Source organism: Mandrillus leucophaeus, unplaced genomic scaffold (assembly GCF_000951045.1).
Source record: "Mandrillus leucophaeus isolate KB7577 unplaced genomic scaffold, Mleu.le_1.0 Scaffold983, whole genome shotgun sequence".
Classification (NCBI taxonomy): Eukaryota; Metazoa; Chordata; class Mammalia; order Primates; family Cercopithecidae; genus Mandrillus; species Mandrillus leucophaeus.
In genome coordinates, this window is record NW_012110730.1 from 892564 (window position 1) to 906735 (window position 14172).

Sequence of the window (14172 nt, forward strand, 5' to 3'; positions counted from 1 at the left end):
GTGCTTTCTTCAGAAACTCTTGTAAGGCAGGCCTGGTGGTGACAGAATCTGTCAGTATTTGCTTGTCTGTAAAGGATGTTATTTCTCTTTCACTTATGAAGCTTTGCTAGGCTGGATATGAAATTCTGGGTTGAAAATTCTTTTCTTGAAGAATGTTGAATATTGGCCCCCACTCTCTTCTGGCTTGTAGGGTTTCTGCCAAGAGACCCACTGGTTTTTTTTGGTTTTTTTGTTTTTTTCAGATGATTATTTAATTTGTAAATATTGTACAAATTTTAATAGCTTAAATTGCATATACAGCCAAATAAAAACTTGCATTAACAGTTGGTGGGGTTTGTCTCATGGAATCAATAAAATCAGTGTCGGGCTCCTTGCTGTGGCTGTACACTTGAGAATGGAATGGAATCTCCAGGAGTTAGGGTTTCCATGGAAGCCAGCACTATTGACCATTAACAGATTAGGAAGATGTGCCCATTTTACACATAGAGAAGCAGCCCAGAGTTCAGTGCCCTGCCTCAGGGCAGAGACCAAGTTGGGGAGCCAGGAACTGGAAGCTGTCTTAGCCAGTTTGGGGGTAGGGTGGAGTCTCAGGCCTTTAGCCTCTGTGACTCCAATGAAGGCTGGTGAGCTGGGGTTGGGATGGGATGGCAGGGTTAAAGGTCAGCGTATTCCTGCCTGCAAACCCCTCCCCAGCCTTGATTCCAGGTCAGCAGGCTGGGGAGGATGGTCCTATGCTGGCTGTGAGGAGTTCCCAGCCACTCCCTTGTGGTCGGGCCAGCCAAGTCTGGTCTGCAATGGAACAGTGACCAAGAATGGGCCTCCTACCTCTCTATGAGAAAGAGCCCAGGGCTAACGTGGGCACTCTGTGCCCCAGTGCCAGCACTGTACTTCGAACAGAAGATCTCCAAGCCCCATGCCCGAGTCATCTGTGTTCATAGCCTGTACCAAACAAGATCTGGCCTAGAGCAAGGGCTTGGGGATGTTTGCAACAATGAGCTTTGGAGGGCCAAGGAAACAAAGTGCCCAGTGGCTCTGCCCTGTGCTACCTTCCCCTAAACTGGTTTGGGCTACTGCTTCCACCAAATAACAACTAGAATTTGAATTGCTGAGCCCAAGGAAAGGAAAACAAAACAGGCCAAGGTGGGCAGGGCACATGACTCACGCCTATAATCCCAGCACTTTGGGAGGCCGAGGTGGGCAGATCACTTGGAGTCAGGAGTTTGAGGCCAGCCTGGCCAACATGGTGAAACCTCATCTCTACTAAAAATACAAAAATTAGCAGATTGTGGTGGCGGGTGCCTGTAATCCCAGCTACTCAGCAGGCTGAGGCAGGAGAACTGCTTGAACCCAGAGGTGGAAGTTGCAGTGAACCAAGATCATGCCACTGCACTCCATCCTGGGCAACAGAGTGGGACTCCATCTCAAAAAACAAAAAACAACAGGCCAAGATAGGAGGGAGAGAAAGCTGCTGACACCCCCCATTAGCCTGGTTATTCCTATTTGGTCTCCCACATTAGCCACTCTCCCCCAGCATGTACATAGGGTCCAGTTTTCTCCTTTATGCAAGCAAGGCCTGACCCCAAAGTCCTTTAGCCTTAGTTTCTGTATCCCCTGTCTCAGGGGCTCCAACACCCACCTCCCTCCTCCTGAGGCCCCCTAGACTTGATCCGCAGGGCACACTGACATGCAGGCTGCTCAGCTAGGCCTCAGAAGCCTTTCTCCAAGAGCCAGGCTTTAAGCTCCTGGACAAAGTAGCCCTTGATTTGCAGGGTACCTGTCACCTCATTGACCTGGGTGACGGGTGTCTTCCCCAGCAGTGGGCTCAGAAGATCTTCCACATCTTTCTGCAGGGCCCAAATGTCCCCTTCCACTTTCTGGATCACAGTCATCTGCCGGTTGCCATGCGTGATGTCCTTGTAGACAGGGATGTTGTGCATCCGAGAGCGTCGTACAAAGTAGGGCAGGTTGGGTGGGGGGTCTCTGGGAGGCTGCCAGCCACTAGGGGTAGGATAATGTTCATGTTTTGGGTGACCTGGGATCCTTGTAGCTGGTAACAGGCGCTCCACAAACTGATATTCATCCACAGACTCCACAAAGCTGGGGTAATCTGGAGGTCCCTGGGTCTGACTCAACAGCCGTAGCCCGCAGCCCCGCTGGACACCGGTTCTCCATCCCGGCAGTGCAGCCCGGAACATGGTAACTGCCATCTTGACTGAGACCCACTGTTAATCTGATGGACTTCCCTTTGTGGGTAACCTGACCTTTCTCTCCGGCTGCCCTTAATATTTTTTTCTTAATTTCAACCTTGGTGAATCTGATGATTATGTGTATTGGCGTTAAACTTCTTGAAGAGTATCTTTGTGGTGTTCTCTATATTTCCTGAATTTGAATGTTGACCTGCCTTGCTAGGTTGGGGAAGTTCTCCTGGATAACATCCTGTAGAGTGTTTTCCAACTTGGTTCCATTCTCCCCATCACTTTCAGGTACGCCAATCAAATGTAAGTTTGTTTTTTTTCACATAGTCCCATGTTTCTTGGAGGCTTTGTTTATTTCTTTTCACCTTTTTTCCCTCTTACCTTGTCATCTTGCTTTATTTCATTGAGTTGATCTTCAGTCTCTGATATCCTTTCTTCAGCTTGATTGATACAGCTATTGATAATTGTGCATGCTTCATCAAGTTCTTGTGCTGTGTTTCTCAGCTCCATCAGGTCATTTGTGTTCTCGCAACTGGTTATTCTAGTTAGCAATTCCTCTAACCTTTTTTCAAGATTCTTAGCTTCCTTGCATTGGGATAGAACATGCTCCTTTAGATTGGAGGAGTTTGTTACTATCCACCTTCTGAAGCCTACTTCTGTCAATTCGTCAAACTCATTCTCTGTCGAGTTTTGTTCCCTTGCTGGTGAAGAGTTGCAATCCTTTGGAGGAGAAGGGGCATTCTGGTTTTTGCAATTTTCAACCTTTTTGCGCTGGTTTCTCCCGATCTTTGTGGATTTATCTACCTTTGGTCTTTGCTGTTGGTGACTTTCAGATGGTGTCTCTGAGTGGACCTCCTTTTTGTTGATGTTGACACCATTCCTTTCTGTTTGTTAGTTTTCCTTCTAACAGTCAGGCTCCTCTGCTGCAGGTCTTCTGGAGTTTGCTGGGATCCACTCTAGACCCTGTTTGCCTGGGTATCACCAGCAGAGGCTACAGAACAGCCAAGATTGCTGCCTGTTTCTTTCTCTGGAAGCTTTGTCCCTTGGGGCACCTGCCAGATGCCAACCAGAGCTGACAGACACATATGAAGTGTCTGTCAGCCCCTACTGGGAGGTGTCTCCCAGTCAGGATACATATGGGTCAGAGACACGCTTGAGGAGGCAGTCTCTCCCTTATCAGAGCTTGAACGCTGTGCTGGGAGATCCGCTGCTCTGTTCAGAATTGTCAGGCAGGGATGTTTAAGTCTGCTGATGCTGTGCCCACAGCCACCCCTTCCCCCAGGTGCTCTGTCCCAGGGAGATGGGGGTTTTGTCTATAAGTGCCTTACTGGGGTTGCTGCCTTTTTTTCAGAGATGCCCTGCCCAGAGAGGAGAGCTCTAGAGAGCAGTCTGGCTGCAGTGGCCTTGCTGAGCTGCAGTGGGCTTCACTCAGTTCAAACTTCCTGGGGGCTTTGTTTACACTGTGAGGGGAAAACTGTCTACTCAATCCTCAGCAATGGCGGATGCCCCTTCCCCCACCAAGCTTGAGCATCCCAGGCCGAGCTCAGACTGCTGTGCTGGCAGCGAGAATTTGAAGCCAGTGATCTTAGCTTGCTGGGTTCCATGGAGGTGGGACCTACCAAGCCAGACTACTTGACTCCCTGGCTTCAGCCCCCTTTCCAGGGGCATGAATGGTTCTGTTTCGCTGACATTCCAGGTGCCACTGGGGTAAGAAAAAAAAAAAAAAAAAAAACCCAGCAACTCCTGGAGCTAGTTTGGTGTCTGCCCAAATGGCCACCCAGTTTTGTGCTTGAAATCCCAGGCCCTGGTGGCATAGGCACCAGAGGGAATCTCCTGGTCTGCTGGTTCCAAAGACCACGGAAAAAGTGCAGTATCTGGGCTGGAGTGCACTGTTCCTCCCGGTACAGTGGTACAGTCTCTCACGGCTTCCCTTAGCTAGGGGAGGGAAATTCCTCGACCCCTTGTGCTTCCTGGGTGAGGCAGTACCCTACCTTTCTTTGGCTCACTCTCCCTGGGCTGTACCCACTGTCCAACCAGTCCCAATGAGATGAACTGAGTTCCTCAGTTGGAAATGCAGAAATCGTCTGCCTTTTGTGTTGATCTTGCTGGGAGATGCAGATAGGAGCTGTTCCTATTTGACCATCTTGCCAGCCAGGGCCTAAGTTTTCACATCACATATTTACCACAAATAGGCAACAATGGAAACCAATGTCACTCTCTACTGCACTGCCTCAAAAAGGCTGCTCCAGTCATTGATTTTTGAATGTGGTTAAGCATAAACATTTTTATTTTTCCCTTTGCTTTGTTTGTGAGGGCCATCCTAATTCAGTCTGACATCTTTTGGAAAGATTTCTTCTTGTTTTATTAAGAAATAATTACTTTTTTCCATTTAACTAAAAACATATACAACTTCCATCAGAATTGCTGATGTATATTTACCCTTTTAGTCATACAAATTGCAGATAAATATGTGGTTTTTACTTAACTCTTTAAAAGAGGGAAGTCAGTGGTGAAGCCATCTTTATAGAATTCTTCCAGAAACCCCAGGGAGTAAACCATTAATCTGAACTGCCCCCCCACCCCAGCACCCACCCCTGCACATTCACCCCTTCCTGCCCCAGCAGAACCTAGTAGAATTCAAGCCTGGAAAAGAATCTGGATCTCCAGACTTTAACTAACAGGCTTTTTCCGGTTTTACAACATTCCTCCTCAAGAGGCTTCTTAGCTTTTATTAGTCATTGTCAAGTTTATAGTGCTGATTATTAGCAGGCACCATTTCTACCAAAATGATTGTATTTCCTTGTTGACTGAATTTACTGCATGCAGGTCTCTCAGCCTCATTTGATTTTTAGAGATTCCTCAGACATCCGTCCTTGGGCTGCCATATTCCTTTCAGGGGAGTGTACCAGGTTCCATCAGTTCAACTTTGATTGTTTTTCCCTTTGCCAGTAGTTCTTGGTGGACTAGCCATACCAGACTGCTGAGTCCCAAATGGCATATGTGGTCAGGAGAAAGGGACACCTGCCGGTGACCTCCTACTTGTCACTTTCAGGTTCATCTGCATTGGATTTTCCTGAGAAGAGAAGCTTTGAAGCTCAGCAGGAGCTTCCTAACAAAAAGACATTTTGTTAGGAAGGAATACCTTTAGTTATTAGGACAAATGAATTCAATAGATGGATTATCACTCATCTTTGCCTACTATTGGACTGGGAATTGAAAGAACTAGTTCTAGTCCTTCCTCTGTTACTCATTTACAATGCTGTCTTGAGAACCACGTTAACTTCTGCAGGGGTTTCCTTATTTTATAAACTGAGATAATAATGCCCATATTCTTTTCATGTATGGAAACTCATATCCCTGTCAGTAAGCCTCCTTTCTCATAGTGGTAGAGGTGGTGGAGTGTGGTCAGTTGCTCATGACTGAGGATTTTCAGCATGGTTCGATGGCCATATGTCAAAGATGTAGCAGAGGGACTTTCTGTATGAGGTGAGAAAATTCAAAAAATTAGTCTAAGGTTTCTTTTCATCTCTACACTCCGTGTTTCTAATTGGACTACAGACACATTGGCTCACTTCACCTTTATTTCCCAAAAATAGGAAAATAAATATTTTCTAAAAAAGCTTTCATTTTCAGCTTCTCGACAGTTTATCACTCTCTCTGTTTTAAGGCACAGTCATCTCTCCCTAGACAACTGCAAGACAACCTCCTAACTGGTTCCACTCTTGCCTCACAAGAAGTCTATTCTCCATGGAGAAGTCCAAGTAATCTCTTAAAAATATAAATTGGACTCCATCACACTCCTGCTTAAATCCCTCCAATAGCTTCACATAGATTTAAAATAAAATGTGGTGTTTTTAAATGTGGTGATTCAATTTCTTCCTGGTTCAGTCTTGGAAGGGTGTATGTGTTCAGGGATCTATCAATTTCTGCTGGATTTTCTAGTTTATGTGCATATAGGTGTTTAATAGTATTCTCTGATGATTGTTTATATTTCTGTGGGGTCAGTGGTGGTATCACCCTTATCATTTCTGATTGTGTTTATTGATTCTTCTCCCTTTTCTTCACCATTAGTTTAGCTAGTGGTCTCTTTTATTTCATTCAAAAAACCAGACTCTGGATTCATGGAACTTGCAAGTGGTATTTTGTATCTCAATTTCCCTGAGTTCAACTCTGATTTTACTTATTTCTTGTCTTCCTCTAGGTTTGGGATTTGTTTGCCCTTGCTCGTCTACTTCTTTCAGTTGGGATTTAGGTTTGCTGAGTTAACATCTTCTTAGCTTTTTGTTCTGGGCATTTTAGTGCTATAAATTTCCCTCATAACACTGCTTTAGCTGCATTCCAGAGATTCTGCTACGTTGTCTCTTTGTTCTCATTAGTTTCAAAGAGCTTCTTGATTTCTGCATTAATTTCATTATTTACCCAGGAATCATTCAGGAGAAGGTTGTTCAATTTCCATGTAGTTGTGTGGTTTTGAGCAAATTTCTTAATCTTGAATTCTAATTTGATTATGTTGTGGTCTGAAAGACTGTTATAATTTCAGGTTTTTTTTTTCTTTTGCATTTGCTGAGTGTTTTACTTTCAATTATGTAACCAGTTTTGGAGTAAATGCTGCGTAGCAATAGGAAGAATGTATACTCCGTTGTTTTTGGGTGGAGAGTTCTGTAAATGTCAGGTCTGCTTGATCCAGTGTTGATTTCAGGTCCTGAATATCTTTGTTAATTTTCTGTCCCAATAATCTGTCTAATATTGTCAGTGGGGTGTTAAAATCTCCCACTATTATTGTGTGGAAGTCTATGTATCTTTGTAGGTCTCTAAGTACTTGCTTTATGAATCTGGATGCTCCTGCATTGGGTGCATATACATTTAGGATAGTTAACTCTTCATATTGAACTGAACCCTTTACCATTATGTAATGCCTTTTTTTCATTTTTGATCCTTGTTGGTTTAAAGTCTGTTTTGTTAGTAACTAGGGTTGTAACCCCTGCTTTCTTTTGTTTTCCATTTGCTTGGTAAATTTTTATCCATCCCTTTATTTTGGGCCTTTTTGTGTCTTTCCATGTGAGATGGGTTTTTTGAAGACAGCATACTGATGGGTCTTGGCTCTTTATCCAGTTTGCCATTCTGTGTCTTTTATTTGGGGCATTTAGCCCACTTACATTTAAGGTTAGTATTGTTATGTGTACATTTGATCCTGTCATCATGATGCTAGCTGGTTATTTTGCAGACTTGTTTATGTGGTTGCTTCATGGTGTCACTGGTCTGTGTACTTCAGTGTGTTTTTGTAGTGGCCGATAATTGTTTTTCCTTTCCATATTTAATGCTTCCTGCAGGAGCTCTTGCAAGGCTGGCCTGGTGATGACGAATTCCCTTGGCAATTGCTTGTCTGAAAAGGATCTTATTTCTCTTTTACTCACGTAGCTTAGTTTTGCCAGATATGAAATTCTGGATTGGAAATTAAGAATACTTAACATTGGCCCTCAATCTCTTCTGACTTGTAGGCTTTCCACTGAGAGTTCTGCTGTTAGTCTGACGGATTTCCCTTTGTAGGTAACCTGGCCTTTCTCTGGCTGCCCTTAACATTTTTTTTCCATTTTGACCTTGGAGAGTCTGATGATTATGTGTCTTGGGGTTGATCTTCTCATGGGGTATCTTACTGGCATCCTCTGCATTCCCTAAATTTGAATGTTGGCCTCTCTTGCTAGGTTGGGGAAGTTCTCCTGGATGATATCCTATAGTATGTTTTCCAACTTGGTTCCATTCTCCCCTTCTTTTTCAGGTACTCCACTTAGTTGTAAGTTTGGTCTCTTTACATAATACCATATTTCTTGGAGGTTTTGTTCATTCGTTTTCATTCTTTTTATTCATTCTTGTCTTCCTGTCTTATTTCAGAAAGATAATCTTTAAGCTCTGAGATTCTTTCATCTGCTTGGTATATTCTGCTATTGATACTTCTGATTGCATTGTGAAGTTCTCATGTTGTGTTTTTCAGCTCCATTGGGTTAGTTATGTTCCTCTCTAAAAGTTATGTTCCTGGCTCTTCTGGCTATCAGCTCCTGTATTGTTTTACCATAATTCTTATTTTCACTGGGTTACAACATGTTCCTTTAACTCAGCAAAGTTCTTTATTGCCCACCTTCTGAAGCCTACTTCTATCAATTCAGCCATCTCAGCCTCAGCCCAGTTCTGTGCCCTTGCTGGAGAGGTGTTATGGTCATTTGGAGGAGAAGAGGCACTCTGACTTTTTGAGTTTTCAGCATTTTTGAGTTGATTTTTTCTCATATTTGTGGGCTTATCTACGTTTCATCTTTGAGGTTACTGTCTTTTGAATCAGGTCTTTGTGGGGTTTGTTTTGTTGATGTTGTTGTTTTCTTTTTGTTCGTTTTTCTTTTTAACTTTCAACGCATTCTACTATAGGGTTGCTGTGATTGTTGGGGGTCTGCTCCAGACCCCCAAAGTAGCTGCCTCAGTTTTTCCCATACCTTGAGGTATCCCCAGTGAATACTGTGAAACAGCAAAGATGGCAGCCAGCTTATTCCTCTGGAAGCTCCATCCCAGGGGTGTACTGACCTATTGCTGGCCTAAATATACCTGTACAAGGTGGCTGGAGACCCCTATTCAGAGGTCTCACCCAGTCAGGAGGAATGGGATCAGATACCTGCTTAAAGAAGTAGTCTGGTTGCCTTTTGGTAGAGCAGGTGTGCTGTGTTGAGGAATGATCTTTCTTCATCTAGACTGTATTCTCCAAAGCCAGAAGGCTGGAACAGCTGATTCTGCTGAGCCACAGAGATGGTGGCTGACCTTCCCTTCAGGAGCTCTGTCCCAGGAATAGTTCAGAGCTCTGTCTATAGAACCCTTGTTGGAGTGGCTAAGGCCCCCACACGGAGGTCCTGCCCAGTGAAGAGGAATGGATCAGGGTCCTGCTTAAAGAAGCAGTCTAGCCATGATCTGGCAAGGCAATTGTGCTACATTGTGGGAGACCCTTCCTCGTCTGAATTGTTTGTATTATTTAAAGCCAGCAGACTGGAACAGCTGAGTCTACTGAGCTGCAGAGATGGCAGCTACCCCTCTGCCTGGGAACTTGGATCCATCTCAGACAGATTCCAGCCTGTAGCCATTTGCTGACTGGAATTGCAAGCCAGTGGATCTTAACTTGTGATATGCCGTGAAAATGGGGGCCGCAGAAGGATGCTGCTTGGCTCCCTGGATTCAGGTCCCTTCCTAAGGATATGAATGAATGGCTTTCCTGCCTTCCCAGAGATCATGGGGCCAGAGTATGTAAACCTCCTGGGTCTCTGTGTGTGCCTGAGTGGCTGCTTTGACAAGACTCCACACAGTTCTATGTATTGGAGCCAAGGCCCTGGTGATGTGGACTCACAATGGGATCTCCTGATCCACAGGTTGCAAAGATCCATGGGAGAAGTGTGGTTTCCCCAGGGAGGGGGTTGTACTATCACTCACTGCTTCCCTTGGTTGCGGGTGGGGGTTTCCTTGGCTCTGTGTCACTCCCAGGTGGGCCATCACCACTGCTAGGTTTGCTTCATCCTCCATGAGTTGAGTTGTTTGCCTAGTCAGTCCCAATGTGAAAACCTGCATATTTCAGTTGAGGGTGTTAAATTCCCTTACCCCTTTCCATTTCTCTCCATGAGTGCTGCAAAATGCAATTGCTTCTAATCAGCCTCCTTGGATGGATGGAGAGTAGTTTTTTTTTTTTTTTTTATGACATCATTTTAAGGTTATTTAATTGGTAGCCTTTAATTAATAACTGATCATTATTTTCAAGATGATCAATTCTAGACCTTTTGGAGGACCTTTTATTGAGCATCTCCCTGTCTTTATTTAAAAATTATTCTTGGTCAGGCACGGTGGCTCACGCCTGTAATCCCTGTACTTTGGGAGGCTGAGGCAGGTGGATCACGAGGTCAGGAGATCGAGACCATCCTGGCTAACACGGTGAAACCCCGTCTCTACTAAAAATACAAAAATTAGCCAGGTGTGGTGGCAGGCACCTGTAGTCCCAGCTACTCGGGAGGCTGAGGCAGGAGAATGGTGTGAGCGCGGGAGGCGGAGCTTGCAGTGAGCTGAGATGGCACCACTGCATTCCAGCCTGGGTGCACAGTGAGACTCCGTCTCAAAAAAAAAAAAAAATTATTCTTGAAGAGAACCCACACATTCTCTGAAGGAAGCAGATTGCTCCTGGGGGACCCGGGAGACACCCCAAATACTGTGAGTGTCCAAACTGTGGAAGTGGGAAAGGTAGATCATCTGCACCCAAACATACACCCTCCACTGGGGAACCTGAAAGTCTAGATTAAAGGAGAAGATTCTGACCTTACCTGAAGCTGAGTCAATTTAGAGAGCCAAGTGAAAATCAGGGGTAGAGGAAGCAGCAGGAAAATCCCTGTGGGCTCACTGGATTCCCTACTAAAACATTTCTGCCTCCCATCACCAGCATCCTTGAGGAGGGCTGCTGGAGGCACTGAGAAAATGCCACAGGGAGAATAAAACCTCCAATTGAAATTTGTAACAATTTGAACTGATTGAGAAGTCTCCTGGGCAGAACTTGGGAAAGAGCGTGAATCTGGTGTGCAGACTCCACAGGTGGAGGAAGAAGGAAAGCCCTACTTATTTTTGAAGCTGGGAGGCAGGTAGCCTGGGGCAAGTTCTCAGCCCTGTTCACACACTGCCTGGAAACAGACTTGGTGCTGTTGAGCGGGGCATGGTGGAAGTAAGACCGGCCCTTTGGGTTGTGTGAAAGCTGAGTGAGGCTGGTGACTGCTGGCTTTCCCCCATTTCCCTGACAACCTGCATGACACAGCAAAGGCAGCCATAAGCTTCCTAGGAACATAACTCCATTGATCTGAGACCCACACCCCATCCCCCATAGCAGCCACAGCAAGACCTGCCCAAGTAGAGTGTAAGCTCAGACACGCCCAGCCCTGCCCCACCTAATGGTCCTCCCCTACTCACCCTAGTAACTTCGAAGGGCATATACTCTTAGGAGTTCTAGGGCCCCACCCACCACCTGTTCCTCCCCATACTACTACAGCTGATGCTTTCTTGAAAGTGCCATCTCTCAACAGGAGGCCAACCAGCACAAAAAATACTGCATTAATCAACCAAAGCTAAGGACACTCACAGAGTCCATTTCATTCACCTGCCACCTCCACTGGAGCAGATACTGGTATCCATGGCTGAGAGACTCATAGATGGTTCACATCAAAGGACTCTGTGCAGACAAACCCAGTACCAGCTTGGATCCTGGATGATTTGCTGCGTGACTAGACCAAGAGAGAGAGCAGTCGCTACAGCTTGGCTCTCAGGAAGCCACATGACTAGGAAAAGGAGGAGAGTAGAACATCAAGGAAACACCCCATGTGACAGAAGGAACTGAACAGCAACCTTGAGCCCCAGACCTTTCCTCTGACAGAGCCTACCCAAATGAGAAGGAACCAGAAAACCAGCTCTGGTAATATGACAAAACTAGGTTCTTTGACAGCTCCCCAAAATTACACTAGGTCTCCAGCGGTGGATCCAAACCAAGAAGAAATCCCTGATCTACCTGAAAAAGAATTCAGAAGGTTAGTTATTAAGCTAATTAGGGAGGCACCAGGGAAAGGCGAAGCCCAATATAAAGAAATCCAGAAAATCATACAAGAATGAAGGGAGAAATATTTAGTGAATATTCATTGAATCCTGATAAGCTAGAAGGGTTGGGACCCTATCTTCAACCTCCTCAAAAACAACAATTATCAGCCAAAAATTTTGTACCCAGAAAAACTAAGCTTCAGAAGTGAAGGAAATGTAGTATTTTTCAGACGAACAAACGCTGAAAGAATTTGCCACTATCAAGCCAGCACTACAAGAACTGCTAAAAGAAACTCTAAATCTTGAAACAAATCCTGGAAACACATCAAAACGGAACCTCTTTAAAGCATATATCTCACAGGACCTAGAAAACACAAATACAAATAAAAAAAAAACAAACAAGGTATACAGGCAACAAATAGCATTGTGAATAAAATGGTACCTCACATATCAATACTAATGTTGAATGTAAATGGGCCAACTGCTTCACATAAAAGATACCTAATTACTAAATGGATAAGAATTCACCAACCATCTATCTGTTGCCTTCAAAGACACACCTAACACATAAGGGCTCACATAAACTTAAGGTAAAGGGATGGAAAAAGATATTCCATGCAAATGAACACCAAAAGTGAGCAGGGGTAGTTATTCTTATATCAAACAAAACAAACTTTAAAGCAACAGCAGTTAACAAAGACAAAGGGGGTCTTTATACAATGATAAAAGGCTTTGTCCAACAGTGAAATATCACAATCCTAACTATACATGCACTTAACACTGGAGTCCTCAAATTTATCAAACGATTACTAATAGGCCTAAGAAATGAGATAGAGAGCAACACAATACTAGTGCGGAACTTCAGTACTCCACTGAAAGCGCTAGACAGGTAATCAAGACAGAAAGTCAACAAAGAAAATGGATTTAAAGTATACTCTGGAACAAATGGACTTAACAGATATTTACAAATCATTCTATCCAATAACTGCAGAATGCACATTCTATTAAACACCACATAGAACTTTGTCCAAGATAAATCTATGATAGACCACAAAGCAAGCCTCAATAAATTCAAGAATATTGAAATTGTATCAAGCACTCTGTTAAACAACAGTGGAATAAAGCTGGAAATCAACTCCAAACGGAACATTTACAACCATGCAAATATATGGAAATTAAATAACCTCCTCCTGAATGATCATTGGGTCAAAAACAAAATCAAAATGGAAATTTAAAAATTCTTCAAGAGGAATTCTTAAAAAGGAATTCTTAAGAGTAAAGTTCATGGCCCTAAATGCCTACATCAAAAAGTCTGAAGGAGCACAAACAATCTAAGGTCACACCTCAAGGAACTAGAGAAACAAGAACAAACCAAACCCAAACCCAGCAGAAGAAAGGTAATAACCAAGATCAGAGCACAACTAAATGAAACTGATACAAAAACAATACAAAAGATAAATGAAACAAAAAGCTAGTTCTTTGAAAAGGTAAATAAAATTGATAGACTATTAGCAAGATTAACCAAGAATAGAGAGAAAATCCAATTAAGCTCAATTAGAAATGAAATGGGAGATACTGCAGCTGACACCACAGGAATACAAAGATTATTCAAGGTTACTATGAACACTTCTATGCACATAAACTAGAAACCCTAGAGGAGATGGTTAAATTCTTAGAAAGATACAAGCTTCCTAGCTTAAATCAGGATGAATTAGATATTCTGATCAGATCAACAACAAGCAGCGAGATTGAAATGGTAATAAAAAAAATAACAGCAACAAAAAAGTCCGGGACCAGATAGATTCACAGTAGAATTCTACCAGACGTTCAAAGAAGAATTGGTATCAAGGACTTAAGTCTAAGACCTGAATCTATAAAAATTCTAGAAGACAACATTGAAAAACCCCTTCTAGACACTGGCTTAGGCAGGAATTTCATGACCAAGAACCCAAAAGCAAATGCAATAATAACAAAGATAAATAGCTGGGACTTCATTAAACTAAAGAGCTTTTGCACAGCCAAAGGAGCAGTCAGAAGAGTAAACAGACAACCTACAGAGTGGGAGAACATCTTCACAATCTTTACCCCTGACAAAGGACTAATGTCCAGAATTTACAACGAACTCAAACAAATTAGCAAGAAAAAACAAAGAATCCCATCAAAAAGTGTGCTAAGGACATGACTAGACAATTCTCAAAAGAAGATATACAAATGGCAACAAACATATGAAAAATTGCTCAACATCTATAATGATCAGGGAAATGCAAGTCAAAACCACAATGCGATACCACCTTACTCCTGCATCACTCGCCATAAGAGAAATGCAAATCAAAACCACGATGAGACACCATCTCACACCAGTTAGAATGGCAATCATTAAAAAATCAGGAAA

At 43.6% G+C, this 14172-nt stretch overlaps 1 protein-coding gene across 1 annotated transcript; it reads right to left on the minus strand.

Annotated features, from left to right (window-relative positions):
- Positions 1 to 232: 232 nt before the first annotated feature.
- Positions 233 to 2220, minus strand: LOC105532775 (39S ribosomal protein L49, mitochondrial-like). Its single transcript, XM_011971056.1, has 2 exons — positions 1637 to 2220; positions 233 to 1520 (listed from the first exon to the last, which is right to left on the minus strand). Exon 1 carries the CDS (start codon positions 2205 to 2207, stop codon positions 1707 to 1709), a length of 501 nt encoding a protein of 166 aa, XP_011826446.1. The 5' UTR covers positions 2208 to 2220; the 3' UTR covers positions 233 to 1520; positions 1637 to 1706.
- Positions 2221 to 14172: the final 11952 nt, after the last annotated feature.

Excerpts from the sequence above, each read along its gene's own strand:
- LOC105532775 (XM_011971056.1), bottom strand. The coding sequence starts at position 2,207 with ATGGCAGTTACCATGTTCCGGGCTGCACTGCCGGGATGGAGAACCGGT.